Below are 26,582 nucleotides of genomic sequence, written 5' to 3'. Positions count from 1 at the left end.
TTCAGTCATTAAAAAAAAGATTCATGCTACAACATGGGTGAACCTTGAAAACTTTAAGTGAAAGAATCCAGACACAAAAGTTGGATTATGTTGTTTGATTCCACTTACATGAAATACCTAGGATAAACTTACAAAAACATCTTGCTTAACTAAATTAATTGACATGGGTAGCTGGACTTCCCTGGTGGCTCTGATGGTAAAGAATCCGCCTGCAATGCAGGAGACCTGGCTTCAGTCCCTGGGTCAGGAAGATCCCCTGGAGAAGGTAACGGCTACCTACTCCAGTAGTCTTGCCTGGGAAATCCCACGGACAGAGGAGCCTAGCAGGCTACAGTCCATGGGGTTGAAAACTAGTTCCAGATTATCCATGAGGAGGCGGGCTAGAGTGGGGCAAGACAGGAACACAGAGAAAACTGAAATCACAGATGTTCTGGGACCCCAGCTGCCCACTGGAATGGTATTTTACTTCTGGGGTGGAAATGTGAGTACACAGGTTTCATAACGTGGTTCTGTCATGATCCAGACACATCGTCCAACTCTCAATACCACTGACTTTCGTCACAGAAATGGCAGTGAGCCCGGATACAGGAAAGCTTGACTTTTTCACTAACCAGCTATGTGACCTTGGGCAAGTCACTTAATTGCTACAGTTTCCACTCTACCTACTGATGATCTCTAAACTCTAAAAATTCTAAGAATTGTGGGCCAGCATACTCAGCACCAGGCTTGGAATTAACAAACGGCCAACAACACATGAAACTAGCAGTCTACTAACATATCCTGTATTATTGCGATTTCCGAAAGGTAGCTAGGAATCATCTGCTCATTTGAGTAGCTCACTGTTCCCTGGGAAAGAGACTTTTGGCAAAAGCAACTGTTCAGATGATAGTCCCAATGTTTTGGAGAAAAGCAGCTAATTTATTGACAACAAAGCATTTTTTTTTTTGAACTTTCATAGCTGCAGATCCACAAAGTCCCCAGAAGACTAAAAATATGTTCTCAATTACCTTTTATCTCCCACCCAGAGCTGAGAGAATAGCACCAACTGTGTCATATTAAACACATCTGCATCCAACACTGATGAAAGTGCATGACCACGAGAACAGATAAGAGTTGTTTTCAATTTGTTCAGATGGGATTGGTTAAATTTAACCTAATTAGACCAAATAATCAAAGCAGGTGTTTGTAAGTTGCCAATGTTTTTATTCTCTATAATTGTTTGGCTATATTTCCCAGGAACTTAGGTAAAGGAAGTTAATAATGTTGTAAAAAGCACTGACCTTATATATATATATATATTCTTGTCACACATATATTATTCATCTTCAAGGCAGTACGAATACAAGGCATTGCTGAATATTTCTCACAGATTTTACCATTTAAACACCATCAACATCTAAGTTGGCTTTTGGGAGAGCTTATATTACTGAACTTCCATGATATAAATACAAGCAGTAAAAAATGACAGTCTGTCTTCTAATCGCCTTATGGAGGTGGCGGTTCAGTCGCTAAGTTGTGTCCGACTCTTGCAATCCCATGGACTATAGCCTGTCAGGCTCCTCTGTCCATGGGATTCTCCAGGCAAGAGTACTGGAGTGGGTTGCCATTTCCTTCTCCAGGGGATCTTCCCGACCCAGGAATCGAACCTGGGTGTCCGGCATTGCAGGCAGATGATTTACCAACTGAGCTATGAGGGAAGCCCTTCTAATCTTATACTGATCTACAAAGCACACTAACTTGGCATTCAGGCTGTTTAGGGATCCTGACTTACAAAGGGAAAAAGGGCAGGTGGCTTCCCAGGAGTGTCAAGCTTTCTGTTTCTAGTGACTAGTCCTGGGTACGCTCTTGTATTATTCCACACACCCTGGAGATGGGGGACAGCAACACAGACAAGAAAGTCCCCATAAAAGCATTTGATTTGGAAGCTACTGGAAAGGGGATCCCTCTCTGAGGCCTGGGGGTCCTGCAGGAGGGGCAGGCTCCTGGGAAGCTGAATCGACAGAAGCTCTAAAGCACCTCTTCCCGAGACAGGGAGCGGTTTTCCTGACTCAGGCTGGAGTGTGCTGTGGGGCCGGGAAGGGGCGTGGCTGGAGAGCTCAGCCGTGCTCCTCCATACGCGTGACATCGGGCGGCTCTCTCTGCACCTCAGTTTCCTCAAGTCTAAAATGAAGGGTCAGCTTCCCTCATGGCTTAGTGGTAAAGAAATCTGCCTGCCAATGCAGGTGACACAGGTTCGACCCCTGATCTGGGAAGATCCCACATCCTGTGGGGCAACTAAGCTTGTGTGCCACAACCACTGAGCCAGCGCTCCAGAGCCCGGGAACGGCAACTACTGAGCCCGACTGCGGCAACTACCAAAGCCCGTGCACCCTAGAGTCTGTGCTCTGCAACGAGAGACGCTGCTGCAACGAGAAGCCCTCATACTGGAACTAGAGATAGACCCCACTCGCCAAACTAGAGAAAAGACTGCACAGCCAAAAATAAATAAATAAACATTTAAAAAATAACCATAAAAAATTAATATAAAATGAAGGACCACTAGCACCTCTTATTAATGCAGACAAAATGCTTGGCACAGTGTTTGGCACAGAGTTAAGTGCTCCATACAGGTTGACCATAATTATTATGACCCCTACAAGGGAGATGATACTGCAAATAATGTTTCCTGAAAATGAGAATATAATGGGAATCCTGTATACATTTCAGGGGTAGGAAAACAGCCTCGTAAGATCACTTACATGATGTGGGCCAGATGGACAAAACCTCCTCACACATAAAATATTTTTTGGACACTGTTATGATGTCATTTCTTTATTTCTTTGGGATTAACTAATCCTCTTCAAGATTCATATTTTAGTATGTGGCACATACAGATAATTACAAAAGAAATACCAGGTTATATAAAATTAGTAAAATGGAGACTAAGAAAGGAAAAGCCCACACATAAACCCACCAAGAGAGCTTAAACTGAGAGTCAGTGCAAATAGGTAAGATATTTGTTCAAACACTGGTAAAAGAAAATGTTCAATTCAGTAGCTGTGAAAAACATAAATTTAAGGGGTGTGGGCATAAGAGAGAAATAGAAAATCCACCTCTCAGAATAAAGGGGGTAAATATTTAGTCAACTCTCAGATAGTACTTCAGTAAATAGATATTTCGATGGAAAATTTCCAACCTGAGAGCAAATAATTTAAGATGGGTTTAAAATGAGAATGAAAGCTCTCCATTTCCCTGTCCCTGCCCAGGCCTGTAACCCAGCCTCTGAGTTCTTGCAGCAGTTTGGCTCTTTCTTCCTTATCCCCCCAACTCCAACTGGAGACTATAATTTTCTTTCTAGCAGGAAACTGATATATACTAATGATGACAGCTGGATTCAGAAGAGGAAAAAGAATACAGGGGACAGAGAGTCCTTGTGGGTTTAAATCACTTTAAAACTCAAAACAAAACCCCCAGATTTGGAATTTTTAAAACCTAGTTAATGGCTAAGGAAACCTCAAATGATTGGGAAGTACTAAGATAAAAGTTTGAATTACACAAAACACATCATTATCTTAAGCTGTTCTAATCATCTTCTCTGCCTTTCCCCTTCACTGGTTTTCTCATTGTTTATGCCCCCAGCCCTTCAATGTAGTTCTAAGACATTTCAGAGGTAGAAATAGCCTGCCAAGGTCACTTACAGAATAGTGTTTGAGAGGAGATGGGCAGATCCTCCTCCATCCAAAAAAGTTTCCCAGAAACTGGTGTTGCTTCATTTCTTTTGGAATAATTAACATCCTTTAAGATTCATATCTACAAATAGTTACTGCTGAAACACATGTATACATACACACATAAGAGTAAAATAGAATTATGTAAAATTAGTAAAATGGAAAATAAGAGGAAGAAATTCCCTTAAATTGCACTATTTTTAGCATAGTGTTGCCATTAATTCTAGTCCTCCACTTCTGATCCCCTTTCTCCCAAACCTTCAATAGTGCCTATCACAATGCCCCAACACTCCATGAAAGCATTTTCAGTTATATTCTTTTTCCATGACAAAGGCACTTTGCTCCATAAGGAATCTAAATATCCCATAAGGCTGTGGGCACAAAAGACCACTTTATCTTAAAAACCATGTGACCTTATTCTCTGTCTTATATCCTCCAATAATCTCCTTTGTCTACAGGGTCAAATTCAAGCTCCTTAGGCTTCCCTGGTAGTGCCAGGGGTAAAGAACCTGCCTCTAATGCAGGGGATATAAGAGACACAGCCTTGATCCCTGGGTTGGGAAGAACCCCTGGAGGAGGGCATGGCAACCGACTCCAAGAAGAATCCCATGGACAGAGGAGCCTGGTGGGCTACAGTCCATAGGGTCACAAAAAGTCAGACATGACTGAAACAACTAAGCACGCATGCAGACTTTGGCCCATGAAGCTCTCCTTGACTGAGATCCTGCCTTCCAGTCTCACTTCTAGTCACATCTCCCTATCCTTGAACCCAACACTTCAATCACACTGTCCTAGTTCTTTGACAGCTAGCTCTTTGACATGAGCCTCGTGGTGGCTTCAGACATGTTCCTTCCTCTGTCTCTAACACCCACCTACACTTTGACCACCTGGTGAATTTCTACATATCCTCAAAACTCTGCTCCTCCCCTATGAGCCACCTCCCCCTCTATGAAGCCTTTCCTGTTATACCAAGTAGAAACGACCTTTTATTCTTTAGTGCCTCACATGTATCCCATATACACTTCATTTATAGCATCTCAATCCCGTTTTGTGCCTATTTACAAGCCTCAAACATACCATGTGCCTCTCCAGATGTAGTTGTTTGTCTGATGTTAGCATGTCATGTCTGATAAATGAAAAAATCAACGAACAACATGATGGCCATTTTCTGGATCAGTAAGAGGGGCAGGAGCACGCCTAATCCAGTGGATTCCAAAGTGGATTCCTGACATTCTATGCCAGGTATGCTTCAGTGTTTTCCTAGGAAAGCAGGCATTTCTTCTTTCTTGAAAATGTTTAAAAACATGAGTAGAACTGTAAATGTGAGGAGTTGACCATAACTCTGCCAGGCTGCAAAGAACTGGATTAACTGCATGGTTTCCAGCCAATGATAATGATGATAATAATATTAACAGTAGCGAATTATTTATTGAGTGCTTATTCTGTGCCATGCCAAGGACATTCTAAGATATAGACTCTATTACATCCCCATTTACAATTGAGAAAAAAGTGTCTCAAGGAGGTTAAATGGCTTACCTAAGGTCACAAAAACTAGGAAATGGCAGACCTGGGATTCAGACCTAGGGATCAAGCTTTACAGCCCTTGGGGTACACTCCCTACTCTGAGTTTGATGAGCTTTGGACGTAGACAGATGTATATTTACAAACACATGCATATGATATAAACATTTGATTTGAATTTGGAAAATGAATTTACATCTGACTAAGGCACGAGTTTAAATAAGATTTGTACCTTTTTCTCTTTTTTTAATTTATTTTTGGCTGCACTGGGTCTTCGTTGTTGGGCGGGGGCTTTCTCTTGTTGTGGTGAGAAGGGGCTACTTTCCAGCTGCGGTGTGCAGGCTTCTCACTTCGTTGGCTTCTCTTGTTGCGGAGCACGGGCTCCAGAGTGCGCAGGCTTCAGTAGCTGCGGCCCGGGGGCTCAGGAGTGGCAGCTCTTGGACTTAGTTGAACTGCAGCATGTGCACTCTACCCGGACCAGGGATTGAACCCTTGTCTCCTGCATTGGCTAGCAGATTTTTACTCAATGGACCACCAGGGGAGTCCTAAGATTTGTATCTTGATGATAACTGTTACTATTATAGAAACTGAAAATTTTTTATTTCAATTAATCAATTAGTAACAAAGACATTCGGGGACTTCCCTGGTGGTCCAGTGGTTAAGAATCTACCTTGCAATGCAGGGGATGTGGGTTCACTTCCTGGTTGGGGAAACTAAGGTCTCACATGCCACGGAGCAACTAAGCCTGCCGGCCACAACTAGAGAGTCTGTGTGCCACAATGATGAACTAAAACCCCGTGTGGCACAGCTAAGACCAGACACAGCCAAATAAATAAATTAATTTTAAAAAATCCATTTAATACACACTACTACTTGCTTAGCTGGGGGACATAGAATCTTAGATGATCTATTCTTTCAAGGCATTTGCGATGGAAACTTGTCACAATGATACTTTGAAATCACACTGAAATCTACACATCCAGGTGAGTGCTCACCTTGCTTGGTGTAGCTACTGTTTAAACTGCCTTTGGAAATAATTAATTACACACTAAGAATTGATTTAATTATTTTAAGCTCACAGTTTATTTTTATTCTAAACAGTGCTGCCTACCTTGGCCACCATTTTATTTGAGATTTATTATTCTTGGTATGTAGTCGCTAAGTCGTGTCCTGTTCTTTACGACCTCACGGACTGTGGCACACCAGGCTCCTCTGTCCATCGGGTTCTCCAGGCAAAAATACTGGAGTGGGTTGTCATTTCTTTCTCCAGGGGATCTTCCAGGGCTAGAGATCAAATCAGAGTCTTCCACATTGGCAGGTGGATTCTTTACCACTGAACCACCAGGTACACCATTATCTAATACTTGGTTAATTCTAAAAATCTAATTCATACTCAAGGGAGGAAAATTTGCTACTGCTATTTGTGTGGATGTAGTATACAGTTATATACATTCATATAGAAAGACACATACGTATATATTCTGTGTTTTATGAGGGCAATTCCCAAAAAAGTCAGTACTTGTCCAACAGCAATATATGAGCCATACATGTACATTTCGATTTTTTAATAGTTATATTCTAAAAAGAACGGCATCACTGACTCAATGGACATGAGTTTGAGCAAACTCCAGGAGATAGTGAAGGACAGAGAAGCCTGGTGTGCTGCAGTCCATAGGGTCACAAAGAGTCAGACATGACTTAACGACTGAACAACAACAAAGAAAAGTAAAAAGAAACAGATGAAATTAACTTCCATAACACTTTTTATTTAAACTAATATATCAAAAATATTATCATTCCAATATGTAATCAATATAAACATTATTGAGAAATTAAACCTTTTTTTTAAATATCGAGTCTTTGAAATTCAGTGTGTATTTTATTCTTACAGAACAGTCCAACTTGGATCAACCACATCTCAACAGTTCAAGAGCCACATGTGGCTAGTGACTGCCATACTAGAGAAGGCAGGATGAAATATTTAGAGCTATGGCTGTCATACCAAAAAAAAAAAAAAGTAACAGTGACCCATCCCCTACACATCTTACTCTGCAAAGTAATGACTCTTAAGAGGTATAATACACTGATTGAAATGAAATGCTGTTGAGTGATAACAGCTTGTGAGCACACTTAATTGGGGGTGTAAACACTAAATAACGTCAGAATTTGTGGAAAGGATGATTCCAAAAGGCCAAAGTCATCTTCATGATTCATTAGTGAAGGACAGGCAATTGAAGAAGAGAGAAGGGTATTTTACAATATTCAAGGGTTAACCCTTTCAGACAAAAAATAATGGTACTAATACACCAGGAAAAACTTAGTTCAACAAATGAAAGATTAGAGTCGATCACACAACTATGATACGAACCCAGTGAATGGACTTGTAAGTAGTGAGCAACTCTTTCATGAACGAGGCTCTTTAAAACATCAAGCAGAGAAGTACTACTAAGCTACATGAAATTTAGAACTGAGATACAAAAATGGTAGAAACTATTTTTTGGTACTAAAAATGGTGCAAACGATTTACATGGTAACGGATGATTCTTAATCTCTTTATACTCTCTGGACCTCAATTAACTCAAGTGTAAAATAAAGTGGACACAACCCTCAGGTCCCTTACAGCCAGAGTGACCTGTGATTTATTGTGCAAACCTGGACACTTTCAAGAGTAAAAGGGGCACTATTAATAATTACGCTGGGATAAGAGGTATAAACTAGAACCGTTTCACAGCCATAAAACTATACGATCCTCTTCTACCAAACGGATGCAACAGCTACTCCTATGCAGGGATGTGGAGCTGATCAAAGTCCAGGCGTGTTCTTATTACCTCTGCGTGGCCACAGGGGCCTTGTGGGCTAATATACACTGACCTGAGTGAGGCAGCTTTGCATCTCCCCCCAGAGCATTTTAAATTGGTTTGAATTTGGGAACAGGATTCCATATGGACAGAGCTGGACTCTGACAGCCTGAATATATTTACTGAAGACAACAAATCATTGACAGACTAAATGTAACAGAGGAAAGGCCCGGCCTGCTTGTACTCAGAATCTGACTTTGTAATTGTAGCCTCCTTTAGACAGGCCTAATCAATTAGAAGAGGCTGATTTTAACCAGTTGCAGGCTCATTACCCTGCATTCCAGTTTGTGTTGATGAAAATCAGTTTCAGTCTGTGGCCTGGAACTCATGTACAGCACTTCCTGCGGCCTCTTATATAAACACATCAAAACATTTTTTTTTTTATTTGGAGCTGCCCCTCTCCATTTTAAGAAAACCACTTTGTGAATCATGATGAAAATAGAACAACTGCATGTGGATCTGGGGCCCATACCAGGAAACATACGTGACACCAAGGAACATGTACAAAGTCAGAGCTTAAGGTAGTACATGGTAGATTTGAGACTGAGTCTCAAATATCTAGGCTCCAGCAACAAATGAGTCTACTCGGTTATCGCCGCAAAATGGAACAGAGTGAACTCTTGAGTTACTGAAAATGACAAGAGTCGAGTCCAGACTCTTCCCGGAATGACCAAATAGAAAACAAACTTGCAACTCAACAAGGACAAGTTTCCTTGGGAAGCTTTTATGAAGGAAGCGTATGACACTAAGTGTAATTTTGATATGTGGTTTAGTCTTGCAAAAGCAGAAGTGGGGGAGTGCGTGGTAGAGCCACTCAAAACCCCACCTACATTTCAAAGACCTGTAATCACTCCAAAATATAATATTACTGTGAATCATACCTGGCTGGTTGCCTTTTGAGAGTTTGTCAAGGCAGCAAGTCAACAGGAAGAGGATATCAATATACACAGCCCTGGTCACCAAACATGGATTTTGCCTAGAAAGGTAAAGAACAGAAAATAAATTGGTATTTTTTCTCTCTGAGGCCTGGGCCACAGAAAAGAGAAAATGGGTATTTTCTACCAGGCATATCATAAGGCTTAGAGAGTTGCGTGTGCGTGTTAAGTTGCTTCAGTTGTGTCCAACTCTCTGTGACCCTACGGACTTGTAGCCCACCATGCTCCTCTGTCCATGGGGATTCTCCAGGCAAGAACCCTGGAATGGGTTGCCATGCCCTCCTCCAGGGGATCTTCCCGACCCAGGGATTGAACCTATGCCTCTTATGTCTCCTGCATTGGCAGGCAGCTTCTTTACCACTAGTGCCACCTGGGGAGCTCCAGAGAGTTGTAACAAATGCTGTAACAAGATGATGGACAGTCACCAATGGTGACAATGGTGAAATTTTCATTTCTCACGAAAAGAAAATGAAAATAGAAAAAAAAAAAAGAAAATGAAAATAAAATCCTAGCATTTATGGTGGAGGTTGGGACTGTGTTTGTACAAAACAGAAAATTCTACGCTCTGGCGCCAAAGAAAATTAACTTAAAACAAACAAAAACCAATACCCTATTCCAGTTATTTGAAAACAAGAGGGAAGTGGGAATATGACACCATATTCTATTATCTTCTTCTGAACTGGACAAATTTAGGGGAAAAATCATTGGTTATGAATATCAGTGATTTAGCATTTTGGAGGAGAACTGCACTCACAAATGATAAACTGTATTTACAGACTTAAAAAAGCAGCTGAAAAAACAAACATGAAAGTATTAACAAACACTGTGACAGACACTGTTTTTCTAATAAATGAGATTTTTTTTTTTCTTCTTTTAATAAATGGAGGTCTTTTTACTCTTTGAACCACACGCTGGAAAAAGTAAGTGGGCTTGGCTTGAGGGGGTCTAGATAAAAATGGAAGAATGAAGACTTTCTTTTTTGAGAATAGCACTGAAGCTCCCTGACTCTGAGCCTCAGTTCATACTGATCATGAAAAGGGCCCAAACCTCCCTAGGGTACTAATAATTCAGTATAAACAGTAAAAACGGCTTCCCAGGTGGCTCAGTAGGAAAGAATCCGCCTTCCAATGCAGGAGACGCAAGAGACACAGGTTCGATCCTTAGGTCAGGAAGATCCCCTGGAGAAGGAAATGGCAACCCATTTCAGTATTCTTGCCTGGAAGATTCCATGGACAGAAGAGCCACTGGGTTGCAAAGAGTCAGATGTGACTGAGCACATGCACACAAGTGGTAAAAACAATATGGACAGACCTGGGTTTGAATCCTGGCTTTTTGCCATTTAGCATCTCTGTGACCTGAGTCAGATTCCTGACTTGTACAATGGACACTGTAATCACCTCACCGAGAGTCACTGTGAGCATTTGATTCGGCACGTTCCCTGCTCTGCTCCTCTGCCTCCAACCTAGGATGGGGGAATGACATGAGTTCCAGCTAATGTATCTCCATCTGACTTGATCCCTCAATGCATCCTTCTCACTTCCTATAAGTTAACAGTTTTACCATTTCTCTAAAGTTTATTCTCACGCTATCCTGAACTGCCCAGATCCTAGGGGCATGCAATATCTGCACGAGAAGCAAACCAGATACTTTTCAATTAAAACAAAACGGTCTTGTTTCAAGATTTCCCTGTTGCTGACCTGCCTCATTTCTGTTCCCTGACTTACTTCACCTACAGTATCTGCTTGCTCCCTGATTCCGATTCTGCCATGACAACTGGTTTATATGTACACTTCACATTTGGCCTAGTTTCATGCCTATGCCCAGTTACTTTTAAAAAATTAATTTTAAAAAACAGGTAACACATGCACATGGTATAAAAATAACTCAAACAGTACAGAAGGGTATACAGTAAAAATGAAGTTCCTTTTCCATGCCCCCACCCTCTACCCACATGTTCTGTTCCCCTGAGGCAACCACTATTACTGCTTTCTAGAGCATATCCTTCCAGGCACATTTTACAAGCATCTATCTATAGCTACCCACTTGTTTATTTTTATATAAGCAGTGGTTTACTACTCATTGAGTTCTGAGCATTACCTTTTCTTCACTAATACATTTTAGATAACATTCTATTAAAAAACACAGATTTGCCTCATTTCTTAAATGGTTGTGAACTGCTCCATTTCATGGATGTACCTATCCCCTAATGAAATAATTCAGGTTGTTTAGGATATTTTGCTGAAAACAATGATGTAATAAATATATATGTATGTTAGTTTATGCATATGAATGAATATTCAAAAGAGAAACCCCTAGAAGCTTAAGTGCTGGATCAAGATATTCATACATTTAAAATTTTGCTTCATTTAGATAAGATGCCCTCCAAAGAGACTGGGACTACTTATGCTTTCACCAACAGTGTTTAAGACTCCCCTCCAACCCCAACAATCTGACTCACACTGGGATTAAACCTTTTGACCTTTGCCAAGGTGATAAGTGGAAAAACAGTACCTCATCATTTTAAGTCCTAATTATTTTAAATGAAGTTGCCCATCCCTTCATAAGCTTTTCAAAAATGATATCCTAATTTCCTTTTCTGTGAACTGTGATCAAATCTCTGATCTATTATGTTATTGGTATTTTCCTTATTGATTTGTAGGAGCTCTTTGTATATTAAGGAAATCTGTCCTTTGTCCTATGTGTTGCAAATATTTTTTTGCAGTTTATCATCTGACTTTAAACTTTATTTATAATACTTTTTTGGAATTCAAAACTGGTTTAATGCAGTCAAGTATATTATTTTTGTCTTCTGGATTTTATGTCATGCTACCAAAGTCTCACCTTTCTCCAATATAGGTTTATATTTATACATTTTTCTTTAGTACTTTTTCTTCTAGCACTTTGCAGTTCCATTTATTTATTCCTTTCTTTACGGCTGTGCTGCATCTTCAACACTGCACGGGGGCTTTCTCCAGTTGCTGTGAGCGAGCTGCCCCTTGCGGAGCACAGGCTGCAGGGAGCACAGGCTGCAGGGAGCACAGGCTGCAGGGAGCACAGGCTGCAGTACTTGCAGAGGGCTGGCTCAGTAGTTCTGGGGCACGTGTCTAGTTGCCCATGGCATGTGGGGTCTTCCTGGAGCAGGGATCGGACTCAGGGCCCCTACACTGGCGGGCAGATTCTCAACCACTGAACCACCAGGGAAACCTTACAGTTTCATTTCTTGTTCTTGTTAACACTTTGATCTATTTGGAATTTACTCTCCCCAAATCTTGCCTTTATGTTTTGTCTCTACTCAGTTTTCCTCAGGTCAGTCAAATTTGACTTGTGAAGTTGAAAAGTCCATAGTCTATGAAAATTACTTCAACGGTATCATTCCCTGTTCTGGCACTTCCACTGTTTAAAACGTGGAATATCTTCCCTCCTCCCAGTGGAAAATCACTCGGGAAAGAAAGCAAGAAAACCTAATGCAAAGGGTTAATGAATTATCAGACATGAAGCAGAGGGCTGAATAATAAACGGCCTGCAAACAGCAGGACGAATGCCTCCTGAGCATCCAGCTGTGAGCTAGGTGTTGGAAAAAGATGCACAAGAGATGATTTCTGGCCTCAGAGAGTTCTGTCTTGTTTTGGAGACAAAAATAAAGACAAAACTTGGGACAGGATGTAAGGAGTTATGGGAAAGAACATAATAGGGTGGACTAGAAACATGGAAGAGATGTATGAAGACCTAAGTCCAACTGTAAACAACGGAAGGAATTTAGATAGACAAAGCTGACAAAGAAGGGGATTTTGAGAGGGGGCAATAGAGGCGGGGAGAAAGGAGTCCTGCTTGTCTGGGGACCCATGGAAGATGGGGTACTCCATGCTAACTGGTGCTCCTTGGTATAAAAATGTGCCACCTGCTCCATTTGACCTACAGGGTCATAGCTTCTCACCTCAGATATCTTCCTGCTAGTGGAGCCACATAGAACCATAAAGGGAAGTTTTTGGGAAATTGGTTTGACTTTCAAGTTCAGTGAGGAACCTAGTTTCCATGATATTTTTAGCTAAATTAATATATTTTAGAACAGTTCTAAATGAATACAGGAAATCTTGGCAATCTTTACGTCCCCCTGCCAGGCTGAAGTGTTCTGCACCTTCTCTTGGCCTGGCACAGGCTGCCGACCTTCCTGGCAGCCTGGGACCCGGCAGGGACCACTCTGACTGCTCCCAGAACTGAAGTTCTATGCCAAGTCTGAGGTAGTCAACGAGATCGTGGGAGGCTCCCTCAAATTCTGCTGCTTTCGATTCCAGGAAACAGAGAGGATCTGGGGCTACAAAGGAGTCCATCCATGGCTTCTTCTTCAAGACTGACTCAGAGGGAAATTCTGGCCCAGAGCCCACTGTTCAAGGCTCCACCCTTGAGGATAGCTACAGCCTCACAACATCGCTGTCTGGAATCAGAGTTGGGCTTCACTCTGAATTGGCTTCTAAGTCAGGAAAATAATTTTTTTTTTCCCTCTTTCTTTTTCTCTCCCTGTTACTTGGTGTTTGTTCTGACTTGGAAACGGTACACTGTGAGTTCAGGGTGAGCCAGAGGTTTGTTCTTGGTCTGTCAAGCCACTTTGATGATGGGAATAAAATCCTGGGAAAAAGCAAGCCAGCTGGACAGGAAACCAAGCCACAGGGTTTTGGTGGGTTTGGGTTTTTTTTTCCCTGCCCCTAGATGGAAAAATCCTGGCACAGGGCATGGTATAATAAAGATTGAGAGTGTTCAAAAAAAACTCAGGAGTGGTCGGGGTCTAACAAATGGGCTGAAAAACAGCATAATAGAGGTTTTAGAAGGAGTAACAGGAATCAGGTACTATGAGGACTAAGTTTACATAAATAAAGTGAAATGCAGGCCTTGTTAAAACTTTCTTCCAGTCTTTTTATCACTGGTCCCTTGACATATATATATCCACCCGAGAACTTGATTTCTGAACTTCATTAAACCTCCTGCCCTCTCTCCTGGAAGTTGGGGGAGGCAGAAGGCAGAGAAGAGAGAGCAAGGCTTCCCAGACGTGTTCACAATGGCCCTAGTGTCTGGAGGACACCAGAAGCTCTTGGGAAGCCTGTGATAAATTATTCACTTCTGTCCCTTCCGGAATCCCAGTGGCTGCAGAGCTTTTTAACTGAAGCCCATTCATTCAGAAAACATTTACTAAGAGGAAACTGAGAGCCAAAAATAATGCCAGGGTATGGATATATGAAGACGAAATGATTCAGTGACCCTCGTCACTGCCCTCAAGAAACTTAGAGTCCTGAATTGTGTTTTTCAAACTGTAGGTTATGACCCATTTTGTTGGAAATAAACTAGTAGGTTTAGATGACCACCTACAAGTGTTAAGAGAAAGCCTAAGAGAAAGAAAGGAAGGAAGAGGAAGCAGGGATGGAGGAGGGAGGAGAGCTAGCCAGGGGAAAAGGGAGCAGTAAAAGATAATCACATTGCATCAAAGCAGTAAGGGTAAGCATCGTTCCCTTAAATTGTTATATATAGGATTTCGAGAAAATTTTTGCCCATAAAGAATTTTTAATAAATTACCTTTGATATAATTTATAAAATGTGATAATTGTGAGTAAAAATATTGACTGGTTTAGCCTAATGTCCTTTTCTTTTTCAGGTAATAAGCTACCATCTATTATATCAAATGGTATCAGTGGGGTATTCTTGATATCCAAAATGATGGTGGATAACATTCCTGAAACTAAATCTTCTAAATCTTGAGTAAATTCTCTGTTGTATTTTTCTACAAACTGTTCATATCTTACGTAGACAGTAAAATTTCACACTATGTAAGATTTCACAGGTATGTTTGTGTATATATCCACACAGATATACACATGGGGTACAAAGATACATACTAAGTCATCTGTAAAATCTATTTCTGGTCGTGATTGGCTGTCAAAAAACCTTGAAAGGCTGTGGTTTAGTGAGAGAAACACACAACCAATCATGTGGTATGATGGATGCTCAAAGGAGGGTTGACAGAGTAAAAATTAAGGATTCGTTGGGGGGGGGTGTGCGGAATGCCTCAGTAAATCCAGAAGTGCCTTTGCAGGAGGAGTCTAAGAGATGGACCATGGGCAGAATGACTCCAGCAGAGGAAGCAGCATGTCTGAAGATGACGGCATATTACATGTTTGAAAAATAAGAAGTACAAAGGGGATGTGGAATGGATGGGACAGCAGGAAATGACGCAGGATGATGACATGCCCCAAATGGAAGTGCTTAGGAGTGACCTTTCAGAGCTCCAAAAGCTCCGAATGGCTCAAGCCCAGGTGGGACCCCACTGGTCCACTGGACGGCTGGGGCCCCTGGGATCCATTACCCTGCAGCCTTGGAGGGTTCCCGGCAAGAAACAGACAGTTCATTTAGGACATATTTTTCCTTGTCACTTTGGATGAATTTTACAGAAGAATTCACTGCCATCCTCAGAGGGCTGAGAACAACTGTTCTGGCTTTGGGCTGCTAATGTCTGTTAAGGTCTAAGTCCTGAGAAGTCTATCTGGACTTCAACACAGTCAAGGTCGAAGGTCACTCCAGACCCCAGGGAATTACTCTCCCCCAGAATCCTGATTAGACTCATGATTTAACTTTATTAATCTAGAAACCTTTACTAAGTACCATGGGGTGTATCCTACTTGGAACAGGAGTAGAGAAGGGGACAGGTTCTGGCCTTGAAGAGCTTTCGGTCGAGTGTGTGTGTGTGTGTGTGTGTGTGTGGTGGTAGAGGGTATATGTGGAGAAAAACAAAACACACATAAAACAACGTGAGAGAATATCATGGAGGAAGGGGCTGGAGACGTGGAAAGACTCCACAAGTGAATGGAAAGCAGCAATTTCAGACAAGAGAGTTCATTTCGCAAAGATCCAAAGATGGGAGCAAGCTTGCCGCTTGCTGGGAAGAAGGAAGACCAGAAAATCAAACAGGTGCAGCTGGCCAGTTTCATGGCTTAGAATGACTCTGGGGCGTGAGTCCTGGCAGGGGCCCATCATGGTCCATGGCGATCTCTCCCCCTGATCTGGGCTCCTCCATGAACTCACTCCCATTGAGGTCATGTCTGGTCTGCACCACAGTGACTACAAAGCCTCTTGTCGTGGAGCCAGCACTGGGCTTAATGAAGCAGTATTCTGGGGACCACCACCAGGACTGAAATAGGCTGGAAAGAAGAAAGCCAGAAAAAAAAAAAAAAAAGAGGGAAAGGAGGTGAAGAGGAAGGCAGAAAGCAGGCAGGTGAGAAGCTGGGCCACAGGTGGGAGGAGAAGAAGAATGCGGTGTGGAAAAAGGCAGAGAAGGGAGGGTGGAGATGGTCTCTAACGGGTCCCCACACCCTGCCACAGTCGCCTCACCGGACCCACGTCGGGCCGCACCACGGCCTGCACTTAAGACTCACGTCAAAGCCTGTCCTCTAGGAGACCGCCCCGACCAACGACCAGAGACTGGCCTCGGAGGACAGCGTGAACGGCGGACATCTCTCTGGACTTCCTCTGATCTCCCAGAGATCCCCATGGCCATCTTTGCAGTCCTCTGCAGTCTGAGACTCTGCAATGGTAGCTGTCCACAGACCAGATGCCATCTCGCCTTACGTTTGGTTATAAGAGGAAGAGCTGCCGTGGTGAGGAGCCAGGAGGTACTTCTCTGATGTGGGCCGCATGAAGTCATATAAATGTGGAAGTGTAAATTAAATAAAAAAGACCCCGCTCTCCCTTCTGATTTCCATTTTTACCACGGCCCCCAGCCAAGCAATCATCCTATGACATTTCTGGAGAAACAACAGGGTATTTGTTTAAACCAAGATGCCAGACGGTCAGCAACTGCAGAATATATATTTTTAAACAAGTTCTTCCCCCCGCCGTGTAACATCCAGAATTCAGATCGGCATGCAGGGCCAGCTGGCAGCAGCACGCAGGGCCAACACCCCCTGTTAGCCACCCCCTGGCTGGCTGACACCCCCTCTCGGCCCTACTCGTTTACCTTGAGCTCCCCCGGGGGAGGGGAGGCGGGTGGTGGCAGAACTCCATTTTTATGGTATGTTCCAGCTTCCATCCAGCCTTTCTTGGTCTGGAGCTCTGCGAGTGTTTATACTCACACCCACACACATGAGCTGCCCCACAGCCCTCCTCCTGGGATTCTCCTTTTAAAGTGAAGCCATCTTCATGCCCTGCTCTGGGTACTGACCAATTTGTAAGGAATTCTTACCAAGCTGTCAGGCATGAGGCAGGAGACTATGAGCTGTGAGTCTGTCCAGAAAGGGACCATATGTCCAAGCCATATGCCCTAGGGCACAGGGGCTGCCCCTGGAAAGGCTGCCCCGTGTCCGACTCTGTGCAGCCCCGTGGACTATACACTCCATGGAATTCTCCAGGCCAGAATACTGGAGTGGGTTGCCATGCCCTCCTCCAGGGAATCTTCCCAACCCAGGGATCGAACCCAGGTCTCTCACATTGCAGGAGGATTCTTTACCAGCTGAGCCAACAGGGAAACCCTCCTCTGCCCCTGGGGAGACAGAATCTGTGAAAAGAGGGCCCCAACTACTCTACCAAGGTTCTGTGTAGGCACTTGGCAAAGACCCAGGCAGTCTGCATAAGGCCCTGGGGCTCTGCTTAGGTCAAGGTCAAAGTCACAGCCGCCTCTGCTTCTCAGGGGAGTGATGCTATATGAGAGGAAGCCCACAAGCTCAATGCCAAGGCTTTGTATTTCCCTCCAGGAAAGCTCACCTGCCTTTTCAGAGGACCCCCAGGGAGACACCCACCCCTCCCAGTGGCCCTTATATTTTTCCATCTTTCTATTAGGCATCTTTTTCTCATTAATGTACTAACACTCAAGTTATGTGGAGAGAATGAGGGAAAAGAGACCTTGTGTGGGGGTTGGGATTTGTTCAAAGCCTGAAGAAACCATTTTAGAGGGTGTATGTTTTTTATTCCTTTTATGAGAGATGCATGTTTCCCCCCCTCTGTGACTTGTTTAAAAGTAAAGTTTAATATGCTGCCAGAGAAATTGCTGGTTAATAACTTAATAAGCAATGTGCTAGGGATTATGGGAGAAAGGTAGTATCCAAGAAAACTTTTATTGTACAGTTTGGGGCTTGGAGGATATATAGTTCAGTTATTACATAAAATGCTAACAGAAATCCCCTTTCTTTTCAAACTTTACTTTCTTCCTAGAATTATTTAAAAAAATAGAATATATAAGTGAGGTGAATGAAAACTTCTAGTAGCTGCGTGAGAAGTCTGAATGTAGATCACAGGTGAGGATTTCTAACAGTATAGTCTGAACTTTGTTCATAAAATCTTGGCGAAGCACACACTTGGAAATTAGCCCTGGCCACTAAAATAATATCAACTGCATTTTATTAAAAGTTTTATCTTCAAAAAACATTTTATCTTTAAAAGATTCTTGACAGGAGAAAAATAGGCATTATTATTCCCATTTTTATAAGTCAACAAAGTAGCTCACATAGCTCAAGTGACCTGTCCAAGATCAGGGCAGAAACCAAGAATAGAATCAAGGTTTTCTAGACAAATTGTATCTGTGTGTCCCAAACACAGAGATGAAAAGGGAGAGGCGGGGCCGAACAATTAGAGTATGTTGGTTTGCAGCCACACGCTCTGGTGGTGTGTCCTGGTGGCCAGCCTGGAGAAGAGTGAGGTTCTAAGTACAGCTGTTTCTGTTAGGGCCATCAGAAAGGCCTGTTTTCAACATGGCCAAGACTGCTAAAGACTTCATTATCTGACAATAAATATTCCCTATTTGCTTAGCTCTTTTGTACTTGCATACGCATTACTCACTATGTCCTTTTCCACCTTCACCTACCTCCCATTTTGGATCTTCCAACTTAACAGATAAAAACTGACACCCGGGACTTCCTGGTGGTCCAGTGGCTAAGACTCTGTGCTTCCAATGCAGGGGGCCCGAGGTTCAATCCCTGGTGAGGGAACTAGATTCCACATGCCACAACTAAGACCCCTGTGCAGCCAAATAAGTAAATAAACATCAAAACAAAACAAAACAAAAGAGGCCCAAGAAAGTTAGAGGCCACCCGTCACTGGTTAGCAGCTGAGCAGGGGGCCAGACACAGACATGCTACCAGCGAGTATATCCTGCCCCGCCTCAACCTCAGGGAGGTGTGCTCACAGCTAGAGTCTGTTCCACTCACCCAGGGCCTCTCAAAGTGACCCCCTGTGGGTACCCAGGAACACAGGGCCTTCAGGCTGGTAAGGGTCCCTTCCAGCCCAAGCGGGAATAAGTTCCTGATTGTGAGGGGAAGCTATTTCCAGAGACCCGCAGGCCACTCCAATCACTGAGGAAGCCTGGGCATCACATCAGCGAGGAGGAAAGTGAGGCTTTGGAGGGTCTCTCTCACACCTGCTCCCTTGACTTACTCACACAAGGCCTGCCCACCTGCCCCACAAGCCTTCGGAGGGTCAGCCCAAAGCCCGGTCAATTAGGACAAGTCACCAGCGCTAAGTCAGCTCAGTATGAGGACAGAGAAGCCAAGTGAGGCCTCAGGGAGTGTGCCTGCTAGGTCTGTGTGTTGCCAGAAAGCCTGCCCTCAAGTTACTGACTTCAGTTAAAAGCAATGTCTCCAGATCAACAGTGAAAAACAGCTATAGACTCAGAAGAATTATTTACATACTAGTGCTTAGTATCATGTAAGCATGATGTGTGGGTCATGTCAAGCAGCAGTTAGTCAGCTGAGAGTGGATTTCTGGGGAAAGGGGATCTAGAGAAGCTGAGTTGTGTTGGCAAGAAGGTCTAGTGATGGGGTCCTGACCAAGGAGGGCAGCTTCTGAGATAAGGCCTTGGGCAGCCCAGAGGCTGGGGGTGGCAGTGTTTCCTATGAGGATGATCCAGCTGCAGCAAAGGAAGCAAGAGGGCCAAGAGGCAGAAAACCAATTTGCTCTTTAAGTCCCACATTTGGACTATCTTTAGAGCCAGACACATCTGTCAAGTAGGAAGAAGTCACCTGTCCCTTGTGTCTATTTTCCTGTCTATAGACACTGGTTTGGATTAGATTCCTGCTTTGAAATAATCAGGGGGCTTTCCTGGTGGCTCAGACAGTGAAGAGTCTGCCTGTAATGCAGGAGACCCAGGTTCAATCCCTGGGTCAGGAAGATCCCCTGGAGAAGGAAATGGCTATTTACTCAAGTATTCTTGCCTGGAGAATCCCATGGGCAGAGGAGCCTGGCGGGGCTACCGTCCATGGGGTCATAAAAAATAGGATACGACTGAGCAACTAACCACTTTCACTTTTTTCACTTTTTTGAAAGAGGGAGTCAGGGTGCTCTTTGTAGTCCCTTTGGGGGCTCCAATGGTTGAGAAGCTATGTGGGTGGGCCTCCAGGCCCCCATCTCAACTTGCACCATGTTTGCCATCTCTATTATCTCAAACATCTTGAACTTCCACTTAAGCTTCTGTTTGAAGAAAGGATTCCACTGGATTAGATGATCTCTAAATTCCCTTTCCTGTTATAAACTCTGTGGTTCTACGGTCCTCTTAGCAATGTTGAGCAGACAATAACCATGAAATCTAAAATGCGCATGGGCAGTATCTCTATTCCCATCACTAACTGCCCAGGCATGCAAAGGAGTTTCCAAGTGCCAGACAGAGTTGGTGGGTTGCTACTAAGGAGCTTCTGTGAACCTCCAGCAGGGGCTGGAGATTTTTTCAGTCACTGAGAGAGGCTGGAAAGATGTAACACACTCCTCAGTGTGTTTCATCAGCATGGAGACAGCAGCCTATTTACTAGTGTAAGTCTGAGCTTACTGACTTCCTCTTCCCTCTTGGATCAGATTCAAATTCCTCTGGCTGACATTTAAGGCCTGCCACAACTGGTCTCTTATCAAATCTTGTACAGCTCTCCAAACACACCATGTCTTCTTTGGCTCTACACCCCCACTGGCCTAAATGCAAGCACTTTCTTCACTAGTGCGTCACTGACCATGCTGTCCCCCATCTTGATATGCTCTTTTCTCACCACTAACGGTGTTTCCAAATCACGCCCATTAAAACCCAGCTCAATTACCTAACTCCCCTAGGAAACCTTCCCTGGCTATCCCAATCTACATTCTTTTCTGAATTCTTATACTTGATATATATACTACGGAATTAAGAATTCTATATGAATGTCACTGTTGGTTTTTTTCACATGGATAAGCTCTTTTCAACTAGACTGGATCATAACTAAACCTTGACAATAGAGGCTTAATTATATATATCTAAAGTGGTCTCTGCTTCTCAGGTGGCTCAGTGGTAAAGAATCCACCTGCCAATGCAGGAGCTGCAGGAGACTAGGGTTCGATCCCTGAGTCAGGAAGATTCCCTGGAGGAGGAAATGGCAACCTACTCCAGTATTTTTGCCAGGATAATTCCATGGATAGAGGAGCCTGGCGAGATACAGTCCATGGGGTTGCAAAGAGTCGGACACAACTGAGTGGTTGAGTATGCATGCGTTTACAAAAGCAGTCCCCACAAGGCTGGGCACTACTAAAATTCCTTTCTTTGTACATGGACAATGAGACCTTCACAGCTTATTTAACATCACAGGCTCTATATCAGTGTAACTTCACTCATTCTCCAATCTCTGAGAATTAACCTTATCTAACAATTAAATCTCACTAAGCCTTTAAAGACTTCTCCCTTCTCTTCAAAGATGTCCTTGACATCCCACCCCCAATAGCTGGCTTCTATAATACACTCTGACCTCATTCTAGCATTTACCAAAATCTTACATGTTTACAGTTAATTAAATCCATACCCATCTTACTCACTTGGTTTTTGAAATAGGGACAATATCATTCATCTCTACATTCTCCACTGTGCCATCTGAATTGGCTTGGATTCATTGGTAATGGCTCAATGAAGGTAACCAAGGTGTTAATTTACTCAGAGGATGAAACATGTCACATGCTAAGGAAAAAAAAAATAACCCACTATATTACAGTTTTACATAATATTATGAAAATGTGTTGAGGCCATTTAAAGCCTGCATCCCTTGCAAGCTGGGCAATGACAACACTGCCTAAATCTTCCAACAGCAATACCCCAAGAAGCCAACAGCTACAAGTAGAGCAAGACAGATCTTTCTGAGCCCTTTATCAAATAAATTACCACCTCCAGACTAGGTTTGAAGATTTCTATATTTAAAAGGTAGAAAGTTGGGGGTTGAATTCTTGATGTGCAGTTGCATAAACAAACTATTTTTATTTCTTGCTGCAGTAAGGAGGAAGCTTTGATCTTGGGCAACTTGTTCAAAGGCTCAGTTTAATATATTGATCACTTCTGAGTGCTTTTACCTGACTAGTTTCCATAAGCTCAGCCTGTCAACAAGAAATACCTCATGTAGTCTCAAGCTTCACTTCTTAAACAGCTTATTCCTTTAAAACTTGACATAATTTTAAAAGGAATATCTAATGAAGAAAAGGTTTTGTGCCTTGTTCACTGCTTTGGGTTGAAATGTGCTAACTTAACGTTTCTCTCTGTTTTTAAAAATACAAACAGGATCTCATCCCGAGATATCATGACCTTGAACATTCCTGAGAAGTCTGAAAGGGAAGTGAACAAATGTCAACAAGCTTGGGTCTAAAATACACCAGCTTCATTTCTCTCATCATTCAAGTATGCACCAGGCTCAGAGAGACTTTGAATAGGCTGAGCTGGGGGATTAGAGAGGGGTCCTGATGAGATTCTCCCTCCCTGGTAAAATCTGGGGGTTGAAAGAAAAGCAATTAAAAAGGGGAGGGGGTGGCGGAGTACTGGGAAAACTTTTGAGAAAAAGAAAAAGAGCCTAGAAGAAACAAACCCAAAGCAAACCCAACCCCCAGTAATGCCTGGAAACTTGCTATGTAAGTAACCATCCCTGTTAAGACTTGCTTCCCTTACAGTTTTGGCAGGGACCACAAATGACAGCCTTAGAATGCCACATGATCATCTGAATATTTTAACAACCCATCTCCACTGGATTCATTTCAGCAGCATGGGAGTGAAATGCAACCTGCAGCTGTGGCGAAGGGCTAAGGCCCCTCGCAGGAGTTGTGAAAGAAGGACCTTTTCTTTGGGGAGGGGGGCTGGTCCAGAAGATGCGGGGGATAAGGGGAGGGCAAAGGGACATTGGGACAATGGAATCTGACCTAAATCCCAGGATTTCTGCCTGGGAAGTATAGTCTCTTGTGTGAATAAATCTGGTGGTTAGAAAATAACTGCTGTCTTCAGCTGTAAAGCAAAACAGAACCCTAAACCAGGACTTCTGCAGCTGGCCACAGACCCCCCTGGGGCAGAAATGGGATTGCCACACAAAAGCCAGCCTTAGCTTTGTCTCTATAAGCATATTTTTCTTATGTATTTAGATCCCAGGCCTTCCATGAGCATACCACCTCAGCTTAGAGGGGGCCAGTAAGAAGGAGAGAAAATGGGGAGAGCACATGAGAGTATGGCTAGGCAGATGGATAGGGAAGGGAGTCTAGGACGTGGAGGAGGGGCTGGGTGGTGTCAGGAGCACTGATGGGAAGTTGTATAGGGGAAGTGAACGGGTCACGCAGCTAACACATTCTGCAAATAAGAATTAACTTGGGGAAACAAATGGTTGGGTCTAGGACAAAGAGGTCTTCAACAAACACAAACTCCTTCCATCATCTCTTCCCTCCATCAGCACTGATTATTCAAAAATTTATTTCCCAAGGTTGTTTTCCTAATAACCTTGGGACCTGTTCTTGTATTCCTGAGAGCCTGTTTTTCTCACCAGTAAAGTGAAAGTTGCTCAGTTGTGTCCGACTCTTTGTGACCCCATGGACTTCTCCAGGTCAGAATACTGGAGTGGGTAGCCTTTCCCTTCTCCAGGGGATCCTCCCAACCCACGGATCAAACCCAGGTCTTCCACATTGCAGGTGGATTCTTTACCAACTGAGCCACAAGGGATTCAGACTATTATTATTTTTCAAAACGATGAATATTCACTGCATGCCAATGAAGCCTGAATCTACCCCAGACACTGAGTCTACTGGGATGGCTGCCCGGACAAGGGAGTGTGGACTCCCCAGAGGCATCTGGTCCCCCTTGCTGCAGGTCACACCAAAGAATTCTGTGCTGAGCCCTTCAGTAGCCTCACCCTCTCCTATGGCTCCAAGCTCCAGACACAAGCCCTGAGAATGAGGGGGTGAAGGTGGGAGTATTTCAAAGGGTGGGGTGATCCACAGTGGCTGACTCTCTGACCCTTGGCCCTCAAATGGGCCCTGTCTCAGAAAGCAGCATCGGAATCACCTTGGAGCTTGTCAGAAAAGCAGAATCTCTGGCTCCACCCCAGGCCTACTGAAGGAGACTCTTCATTCTAAGGGCCCCACAAGGTGATTCATGTGTACGTTAAGGTCTGAGAAGCACTGTTATAGAAAATATTCAGTTACCACCATTCAGAGCCCTGACTTAAAAACACTGGATAGATAGACGCAACATAGTCCAGTAGAAAGAGCCTGACAAGGAGCAGGGAGTTAGGCCCTCCAAAAAGGTTAGCTGTTGTGAGGTAGTTGTTACAGCCTGGTCAGCTGTTTGAACACAGGCGAATCCCTCATCTCTCTGGGTTGCGCTTTCCCACATGCATGGGGATGAGAGTGAACTACAACAAACTTTATGATTCCTTCCGGTTCTAAAGTTCTAGGTCTACGACTCTATTTGACAAGACTGTTTGGCTGCCTTCTCCATACTAAAGTAGGGGCTTTAATAAGTAGTTTCTATGTTTAATACATCCTGGCATACAGCAGGGCTTAATAAATATTTGTTGAATGAATGGGAAACACACTGAATGGCCAGTAATGGAACAATGGTAAGGTCAACCTAATGACTGACTTTTCCAGTGACAAAAATATGCTATCTTTAACAAATGATGTTTTCAAAGATTTTTTTAATACAAAAACCGGCAAAAAAGCATTTTACTTTTAGTGATGCATAGACAGTAAAAACTAGACAGAAAAGCAAGAAAATAATTATCATAAGAAGTCTGGATGATAACCTTTAGAGGAATGATAAAATACAAAAAGAGTTTTTTAATATTTGTCATTAAAATTTTTTTAAATTGTGATAAAATAAACATAATATACAATTTACCATCTTAACCATTTTAAGTGAACAGTTCAGGAGTGTTAAGCACACACACGTGGTTGTACCAGCAATCTCCAGAACTCTTTTCATCCTGAAAAATGAAAACTCTCTGAGTAGAACTCTAGATACTTGCTTTCCTGCTAGCCCCTGGCAACCACCATTCTACTTTGTCTCTCTGAATTTGACTACTCCAGGAACCTCACGTAAGTGGAATCATATAGTATTTGTCTTTCTGTGATGGGTTTATTTCATTTTGCATAACGTGCTCAAGGTTCATCCACATGGTACTGTTAGAATTTTCTTCATTTTTAAGCCTAAATAATGTTCTCTTGTTCACACATACCATATTTGTTTATCCATTCATCTATCAATGGATACTTGGGTTACTTCTACTTCTTGCCTATTGTGAATAATACAACTATAACACATACAAATCTCTCTTCATGACTCTGCTTTCAATTCATTTGGGTCTATAACCAGAAGTGTAATTCCTAGATCATATGGTAATTCTATTTTTAGTTTTTTGAGGAAACCCCCTACTATTTTCCATAGCAGCTACACCATAAAGAGTTTTCACACACACACACACACACACACACACACACACACACACACACACACACAAGCCTGCTCACCACAAATAGCAGACCTGCTCACCACAACAGAGAAAGCAACAAAGACCCAGGGCAGCCAGAAATTAAAAAAAAAAAAAAAAGCCCATCAAAAAAAAAAAAAAAAAAAAGACTCTTCAACAAATGCATTCATATACTGTTAAATGGAAAAAGTGATACATACATACAGCTTAATTTCAACTACATTTAAAAAAACACAGGAAGAAAGATGAAGTAACTATGTATATAAAACTGTTAACCAATAACAGTGGGTTCCACTGGATGTTGGTGAGATAGACTTATATTTTCTTCCCTAATTCTCTATGATAAGCACAAACTACACTGGTAGTCAAGAAACAAAGTGAAAAAAATTTAGTAGGACACACTTTTCTTCTTGGGCATCACATCATCCATCGCATGGAGTCTGATAGTCCATTTAGTTTACCACATTTGTTCAAAGGGCACGCGCGCATACACACACACACACACAAACACACACACACACACAAACACACACACACACGTTTTTCCTTTTATAACCAAAGATGACAGATAACCAGACTGATTTCTGAAAAAACTTAAAGCCCCAAATAACAGTCATTTCAACTCTCAATCCAAGTCAATAAATCTTTTCTCCTCTTTCTCTTACTTAACAGGGCTTTTGAAAAGTCCTTCCTATCCAGGCAGGACCTGTGGTCCAGCTGGGACGGCAGAGCTGGAATCTGCAGAGAGCAGGGCCAGCAGGCAGGGCTGCGCTGACTTCCTCTCCGTGGCCCCCACAGCCGGCCTCACCAGGCCAGCAGCTGACCCCTATTCCCACTTGGTTTTTGGCCTGGGTCAGC

General features: G+C 43.0%; 1 protein-coding gene across 3 annotated transcripts in view; it reads right to left on the bottom strand.

The window, feature by feature from the left end:
• THADA (THADA armadillo repeat containing) overlaps positions 1-26,582 on the bottom strand; it is a 327,677-nt gene that overhangs the window by 68,611 nt on the left and 232,484 nt on the right. For all 3 annotated transcript variants that reach the window (XM_061155511.1, XM_061155510.1, XM_061155509.1), the window contains one exon: positions 8,968-9,062. In XM_061155511.1, the coding sequence (XP_061011494.1) occupies positions 8,968-9,062 (95 nt within the window). The remainder of the gene's footprint in view (positions 1-8,967; positions 9,063-26,582) is intronic.

The sequence above is a fragment of the Dama dama genome, chromosome 11 (assembly GCF_033118175.1).
Source record: "Dama dama isolate Ldn47 chromosome 11, ASM3311817v1, whole genome shotgun sequence".
In the NCBI taxonomy this organism is placed as follows: Eukaryota; Metazoa; Chordata; class Mammalia; order Artiodactyla; family Cervidae; genus Dama; species Dama dama.
This window is presented reverse-complemented; position numbering and strand designations above follow the sequence as displayed.